The sequence below is a fragment of the Cucurbita pepo genome, chromosome LG17 (genome assembly GCF_002806865.2).
Source record: "Cucurbita pepo subsp. pepo cultivar mu-cu-16 chromosome LG17, ASM280686v2, whole genome shotgun sequence".
Lineage (NCBI taxonomy): Eukaryota > Viridiplantae > Streptophyta > Magnoliopsida > Cucurbitales > Cucurbitaceae > Cucurbita > Cucurbita pepo.
Window position 1 is genome coordinate 8,672,229 of NC_036654.1, and position 8,276 is coordinate 8,680,504.

At 40.6% G+C, this 8,276-nt stretch overlaps 1 protein-coding gene across 2 annotated transcripts; it reads left to right on the top strand.

Annotated features, from left to right (window-relative positions):
- Nucleotides 1–831: 831 nt before the first annotated feature.
- On the top strand, nucleotides 832–7,419 carry LOC111778107 (protein PEP-RELATED DEVELOPMENT ARRESTED 1, chloroplastic). Of its 2 annotated transcripts, XM_023657760.1 has the most exons (10): nucleotides 833–1,240; nucleotides 2,347–2,502; nucleotides 3,411–3,479; nucleotides 3,594–3,764; nucleotides 3,991–4,134; nucleotides 5,245–5,412; nucleotides 5,514–5,579; nucleotides 5,831–5,890; nucleotides 6,599–6,662; nucleotides 7,199–7,419. In XM_023657760.1, exons 1-9 carry the CDS (start codon nucleotides 926–928, stop codon nucleotides 6,641–6,643), a joined length of 1,194 nt encoding a protein of 397 aa, XP_023513528.1. In that variant the 5' UTR covers nucleotides 833–925; the 3' UTR covers nucleotides 6,644–6,662; nucleotides 7,199–7,419. The 2 variants fall into 2 exon arrangements, with proteins under 2 accessions (XP_023513529.1, XP_023513528.1); XM_023657761.1 differs by lacking the exon at nucleotides 7,199–7,419 and having other exon boundaries at nucleotides 832–1,240; nucleotides 6,599–6,663.
- The last annotated feature ends 857 nt before the right edge of the window (nucleotides 7,420–8,276 follow it).

The following is an 8,276-nucleotide window of genomic DNA, read 5'->3' on the forward strand; positions in this document are numbered from 1 at the left end:
GAATCTCACAGTCCACTTTCTTGGGGGCCAACATCCTCAATGACACACCGTTGTGTCTGGCTCTGATACCATTTCTAACAACCTAAGCTCATCGCTAGCAGATATTGTCCGCTTTTGTCCATTATGTATCCTCGCGGTTTTAAAATGGTTTTACTGGGGAGAGGTTTAGGGTTTTAAAACGTTTGCTCTCTTCTCTTACCAATGTAAGATCTCACAATCCACTTTCTTGGTGGCCAACATCCTCGCTAACACACAGTCTCGTGTCTGGCTTTGATACCATTTGTAATAGCCTAAGCTCATCGCTAGCACACATGGTTCGCTTTTGTCCATTACGTATCATCGCGGTTTAAAAACGCTTTTACTGGGGAGAAGTTTCCACACCCTTGTAAGAAATGTTTTGCTGCCCTCTCCAATCGATGTAGGATCTCACAATCCACCCCCCTTTGGGGACCAGCGTTATAACATAGACCAGACATTGTGAGTGGTGTGCCAACGAGAACACTGGGCCTCCAAGAGGGTGGATTGTGAGGTCTCGTGTCAGTTTGAGAGAAAAACGAAACATTCCTTATAAGAATGTGAAAAACTTTTTCTAGTATACGTGTTTTAAAACCTTGAGGGAAAGGGAATGGAAAACTTAAAGATGACAATATCGGCTAACGGCAGACTTGTGCTGTTACACCAAACTTTAAAAGTACCTATAATCTTTCAAAAAAAAAAAAAAAAAAANTTGAAGTTATAGATGAAAGATATGAAAATTTTGTTTGAATTAATACCTCATTTAAACAAGAATTTAATTATTTGTGGCTGTCTTCATTCGTGGGATGAATTTTATAGCTTGAATTCGTTAAAATTCGATATATCTTAAACCCAAAGGTACTGATCCAAAACCCCACCCAGATACCCAACTAAGCAGCCGATTCCAAAGATGAACAGCAGCCTCCGGCTGTTCCCGACGTGTCCGTGCTCAGCCCGACTACTCACAATTCCAAAGCCATCTTCGTTGGTTTTCATTGACAATCCAAGCCACTTTCCGCATTTGAAGCCAGCGAAGAGGAAGCAGCAATTAGCATCGTGTACCAGTTATGAAGTCGGTGGAGGTTATCCAGAGGAGCAATTGGATATGCAAGAGAGAAGACGATCCAGAAAAGAAGGGAATCCGAAAATGGACACCTCCGAGTACGAAGCTCTCCTCAAAGGAGGCGACCAAGTCACCTCTGTTCTTGAAGAGATGATTCTCATCGTAAGTTCTTTCTTATTTTCCTGTTCAGATTTTCGCTTTCTGGTTTTATTGAACGGATTATAGACGTTTCTGGATGGATTTAACGCAATGATCTGAGAATTGAAAGCTTATATAGTAGTGTAGGGCTGAAACTCAGCTGACTGATGGGTTAATAAGAGAAGAAGAATTGCTTACAGATAGTATAATAGCGACATGTATCAATTATTATGTTAGTGTACCAGTGATGAGTAACAGATAAATGTATTAGGTAGTTGTTTTCCCTTAGCTTCCCGCTCAAGCTGGAGGAGCACAAGAACGGTCAGCTTGGTTCGAAATTCCAACCTAACCAATTGAACTATGCTTGGGTTGGGATTTGCATTCAAAGAGACATGTCTGGTGTCATTGGTCTTGGACATGGCTTGACACCTTCCTTCTAACAGCCCAAGTCCACAAGTCCACTATTAGCAGATATTATCCTCTTTAGGCTTTCCCTCAAGGTTTTAAAATTTGTCTATTAGGGAGAGGTTTCCACACCCTTATAAGAAATGTTTCGTTCTCATCCCAACCAATATGGGATCTCACAATCCACCCCCTTGGGGGCCCAACATCCTCACTAACACACCGCCCAGTGTCTGTCTCTAATACCATTTGTAACAGCCCAAGCCCACTACTAGCAGATATAGTCCTCTTTGAGCTTTCCCTTTTGGGCTTCCCCTCAAAATGTTTTAAAATGAGTCCACTAGGTTGTGGGGAGAGGATTCCACACCTTTATAAAGAATGCTTCGCTCCTATTTCCAACTGATGTGGGATCTCACACATCTTCTGTCCTTGCTCTTTTTAATGATTAATTTGCATATAGTGTTTTCAAGGCAGAGCATGGGCTTGCCTTTCACCTACATGGCCCTGTACTAGACACATGGCATGCTCATTCAGGGGTGAATCATGGTGACGAGGTGATGCCATTTGAACTCGAAGCAACCGGTAGCAAGATTCAATAAAAAAAACTTCCATCAATTCAAAATTCCTTGAGAAATCAATGTGCGTTATTGTATTCTAGTTATTAAAATTTTGGTACTACTAACAACTAACTTTCTACTCTCTGTCTGGATTTGTTATTGTTGTCTCAGTTGGAAGATACAAATACTGATGAAGCATCTGAAGAGATAGCGTTGCAGTTGGCTGCACAAGGAGTCATAGGTAAAAGGGTTGATGAGATGGAGTCAGGCTTTATGATGGCCTTAGACTACATGATCCAGATTGCCGAAAGGGACCAAGATGATAAGGTCAACTCCGTCTTAAATTCTCTACATTCCTTAGCCTTGATATGAAGCTTTATTTTTATTATTATTATTATCTTTTTTGGCATATCGAAGCTTAAAACTTTCTATTAAAATGAAAATAAGGAGTTCAAAAGTAGGTAGTGAAAGGACAACTAATTAAGTTTGGTTTAAATTGCCCAAGTTTACAATCACTTTATGAGTTGTCTTTAAAAAGGTTGAAATATTATAGAGGTGACTGCTACTCAACCCAAAAGCTTAAGTGGATAGATTACAACCAATTTAATTATTTATTCATATTTTAATTATGAGATTCCACATTGGTTGGAGAGGAGAACGGAGCATTCCTTATAAGGGTGTGGAAACCTCTCCCTAGTAGACGCGTTTTAAAACCGTGAGGCTGACGGCGATACGTAACAGGCTAATACGGATAATATCTGCTAGTGGTGGGTTTGGAATATTACAAATGGTATCAGAGGCAGACACCGGGGGATGTGCCAGTGAGGACGTTGGGTCTCCAAGGGGGTGGATTGTGAGATCCCACATCGGTTGGAGAGGGGAACAAAGCATTCCTTATAAGGGTGTGGAAACCTCTCCCTAGTAGACGTGTTTTAAAACCATGAGGCTGATAGCAATACGTAGCAGGGAAATAGAAGAGATATTGGATGTGGACATGTACTAGGATGGTTAAGTATTATATTCCTGTCAATGGTAAGCTAAGAGGAAACATTCTTGCTCCTAGAAATTTTTGGCAAGGAGACCCTCGAGAGATTTAGGTAATGACGAATTCCACGTCTTGCATCTCCGCTTAGCTAATGAGACCTGTTGTGGGTGGGAGGTTTTGAACTCATCTGTTTATTTCTTTCTTTTTCATTCATTGAAGTAATGTATTTTACCCTATTGTTTCTATTCAGCGCAAGGCAATACTGGAGGTGGTCAAGGAGACAGTTCTATCTCATCTCACAAAAAAATGCCCGCCGCATGTAAGAACATTATTTTGAAGAAAAACGCGTTCTATTCTATTCACGCTTCATCAAAATCATGCTTCGAAAAAGATTATGAGCTAAACAGTAAACTAGCCGTTCTTTGATTTATAGGTTCAAGTGGTCGGCCTACTTTGTCGGACTCCATTGAAAGAAAGCAGACACGAGCTACTTCGTAGAGTGGCTGCTGGGGGTGGCGCGTTTAAAAGTAAGAATGGCACCAAGGTTCATATCCCGGGAGCAAATCTTAACGACATAGCCAACCAAGCTGATGATTTGGTTGAGGTAATTACTGAAAGCAATCTTTTGAATGTGGGAAATATCATATCCGGGTCCCATGTCTGTGTCTATGCTTTTGTTAGTTACTATATCTTGCCTACATTTTTTTTTTGGTCTTACAACTTTTTAAGTTTTGAATGCCACTTTTACTGATTAGAAGAAGTATTATGGACCTTAAATATTGGAAAATAGTGTTCTAATGAAACTATTCTCGTTCAAAATTATTTTAAAGACTATGGAAACTCGGCCAGTTGTGCCTGATCGGAAACTGCTTGCGAGGCTCGTTCTGATTAGAGAAGAGGCTCGGAATATGATGGGAGGGGGAATCCTGGATGAACGAAATGATCGTGGTCTAAGTACTCTTCCTGAATCAGAGGTATGAAATATTGCATGCATTTTATGAAACTTCACATAACATCGCTTGATCTGATGGTTACATACATCCTTATTCTATGATTCTATCAACTTAGTTGAACTCTAAAATATTCCAAGTTAGTGAGCTCCGATTGGATGCTACAATATACAAGTTCTAGGAAGTCATTAAAACTCATTTGTAACCGCTCAAGTCCAAGTTCAAGTCCAAGCCGAAGCTCACTGCTAGCAGATATTGTCCTTTTTAGATTTTTTCTTTCGGGCTTCCCCTCAAGAATTTTTAAACGCGTCTGCTAGGAGAAGTTTCCACATTCTTATAAAGAATGCTTTCTTCTCATCCCCTACCGATATGGGATCTCAGAATCCACCCCCCTTCAGAGCTTAGCGTCCTCGCTAGCACTCGTTCCCTTCTCCGATCGATGTGGGACCCCTCATTCCACTCCTTTTGGGGCCTAGTGTCCTTGCTGCCACACCGCCTCATGTCCACCCCCTTTGGGGCTCAGCTTCCTCGCTGGCACATCGCTCGGTGTATGGCTCTGATACCATTTGTAACAGCCCAAGTCCACCGCTAGTAGATTTTGTTCTCTTTGGGCTTCCCCTCAAGGTTTTTAAAACGCGTATGCTAGGGAGAGGTTTCCACACCCTTATAAAGGATGTTTTGTTCTCCTTCTCAACCGATGTGGGATCTCACAGTTCATCCCCCCTCTGGGGCGAGCGTCCTCGCTGACACATGTTCCCTTCTCCAATCGACGTGGACCCCCCACTCCACTCCCTTTTGGGGCCCAGCGTCCTTGCTCATGTCCACCCCCCTTCGGGGCTCAGCCTCCTCATTGGCACATCGCCCGGTGTATAGCTTTAATACTATTTGTCAGAGCCCAAGCCCACCGCTAGCAGATATTGTCCTCTTTGAGCTTTCTCTTTCGAGCTTCTCCTCAAGGTTTTTAAAACACGTATGCTAGGGAGAGGTTTCTACACCCTTATAAAGAATGTTTCGTTCTCATTCCCAACCGATGTGAGATTTCTCAGTTATACTCATTCCAAATGCTAATATAACAATTTGTTGTTGTCATCACTCATTGCCAATTATTTCATCCATATAATCCTTTTGGTGCAGGTGAACTTCTTGACCAAACTGGTTGCTCTAAAACCTGGGAATGTTGTGGAGGAGATGATAAAAAATGTAATGTTAGGAAAAGACGAAGGGGCCGACGACTTAGGTGATGATGAGGAAGATACTTCACGAGCCGGTGGACAAAGGGCTTCAAGGGGAATTGCAGGAAGGGTGAGTTTGAAGTCCACTCCTTGGATGCTTTTACAGAACATGTACATTTCTTATGGGATTGTCTGACTTGCTTTATTGTTTTCTTTGCCCATGGATACTAGGAAAGTGTGTCGGGACGTAAGCCTCTTCCTGTTCGTCCAGGCATGTTTCTTGAAACAGTATCCAAGGTAAGATTCTTCCTTATTTGTAATCAGTTTAATGAATTCTGGTGAAGATGAATTTTCCTCATAAATTTGAATCTTTTAAACTCTATTTGGATGAAAAGACAACAACACTGATCATAATTTCAAGCTTTACAAACACAAGAGGTATATCTATTTATAAGATCTCATGAAACTGCGGTGCCAAGTTTTTCATCATATCGAGAATTTCATCGATAAAAGGCCGAGTATCGAACTTTGTTTTTTGCACTTGCTAGGTCCTTGGTGGCATATATTCTGGAAATGAGTCGGGCGTCACCGCACAACATTTAGAATGGGTACGTGATCTCTCTCTCTCTTCTCCCTTATTTGTTTTTGTAAGAAGCAAGTAGTCTTACTGTAACAACCTAAGCCCACTGCTAGTAGATATTGTCCTCTTTAGACTTTTCCTTTCGGGTTTCCTCTCAAGGTTTTTAAATCGCGTTTGTTAGGGAGAGGTTTACTGCTAGCATATATTGTCCTCTTTGGGTTTCCTCTTCTCAAGATTTTTAAAACGCGTTTGTTAGGGAGAGGTTTTCACACCCTTATAAAGAATATTTTGTTCTCCTCCCCAACCGATGTGAGATCTCACAATTCACCCCACTTCGGGGCCCAGCGTCCTTGTTGGCACACCGCCTCATGTCCACCCCCCTTCGAGGCTCAGCCTCCTCACTGGCACATCACTCGGTGTCTGCCTTTGATACTATTTGTTAACAGCCCAAGCCCAATGCTAGCAGATATTGTCTTCTTTGGATTTTCCCTTTCGGGCTTCCCCTCAAGGTTTTTAAAACGTGTCAGTTAGGGAGAGGTTTCCACACCCTTATAAAGAATGATTCGTTCTCCTCCTTAACCAACGTGCGATCTCAAGCTCTCAATGGTTGTTTAACTTGGGTTGCATTTAGAACATTTCTTCAATTAGTAGTAATCTTTTTACCCCATTCAAACCCTTTGGCTTCTCCTTTTTGGTATATTTTTCCCCCTTCTAAGTTTTTTTATCCCTAAAACAGGTACATCAGAAGACACTTCACATTCTTGAGGAAATAGCATTCTAGTCTCTCTGCTATCATTAAGGTACGCTTCATCACACTTCATATGTCAGTATGTGCATCTAGAAAACAGGGGTTTTATTAATACCCCCAAAGGCGAAGCAAAATGATTTCCCACCCGTCTTATATATATAAAAAAAGTGTGTACATACATATATTGTCCCCTTTGGCCCATTACATATCGCTGTCAGCCTCACGTTTTTAAACCCGTCTAGTAAGGAGAGTTTTTTACACCCTTATAAAGAATGCTTTGTTCCCCTCTCCAACCAGTATGGGATCTCACAAAGCCCCACCCTGTTCTTCCTCATTCAGGTCCCCTTGTAAAAGACTTCATATTACCCACTCCTTTCTCATTCCGTTCAAAGTACATGAATCAAAAGAGGGGACCAGAAATCCTATAAAAATATCAATCATCTTCGAGAAATCGTTCGAGCGGGAAGAAAAAAACAAGAACATCCCTGCATACTTCTTTTTATCGTGGGTCGAATCGAAATCGAAACCAGCATGCTTTCATTGGTTGTCTATTGAATCAATCTTCCATTGATGCTATAATGATAACAGGAATCAAGAGCAAAAATCAGCCCAAATCAGCCAACATGATGGAAATATGAAGGTGCCAGTAGAGTAGCATGTGAAGAAAGACCCCACAAAGTGTATTAAATTTGCTTCAATGTACACACCAATGGGGCCTTTGTAATCATCTTCAGTGCTGAGGGAAAGTAGAAGCAAACACAGCAAGGATGTTTCTGTTTTATGCAAAGAGGAACCCTTTTTATTTTTTATTTTTTATTTTTTATTTTTTGCTAATCACTCCCTATCTTCTTTTGTATTTAACTTTTTTTTTTTTTTAATTTTTTGAATTTTCTCTCTCCTTTTAGAAGCTAAAAGTTATTTAAAAAAAAAAGTAGGGATGGACTTGGCACGTGAGGCTACTTTAAAGAACAGTGGCCTTGCACATGATGTCAAAATAATTAGTAGTAAGCCTTGCGTCACTTGCCATGCCACTCACCCCTCCTCTCTTTTCTTTTTCAAACAACGCTCCCCCAACCCCTAACTTTTTATTACAACTTCGGGACAAAGCGGACAATATTGGCCAGCGGTGAGTTTAGACTATTACAAATGGTATAAAAGCTAGACATTGGGCGGTGTGTTAGCGAGGACGCTGGACCTCCAAAAGGGTAGATTGTGAGCCACATCAATTGGAGAGGTGAATCAAAACAGTACTTATAAGGGTGGAAACATCTTCTTAGTACACGTGTTTTTAAATCATGAAGTTAATGGCGATACGTAATGAGCTAAAGTGGAGCACTTTGAGGGTATGATGATTTGAGGGTATGATGATTTGTGTTGGTGAAGTAGGATGCCTCAATCCTTTTTTGATCGATTGAACGAAGCAACATCTTCTTTTTTGCTTACTAATTTGAGCTCCTCCCATCTCTGACACCTTCATTTTTAACTTATTCAATATTTTAAAAAAATTTGTGGACAAGTTATATTTATTAAAGTTCGAGATCTATTAGATTTAAAATTAAATATTTATAAATTTATTTAAAATTGGGAGACCCATAATATTTAAAAATTGTCATTTAAACAATTATTATTCAAACATAATTTCAAAATTCTATTTTGAACGAACCAG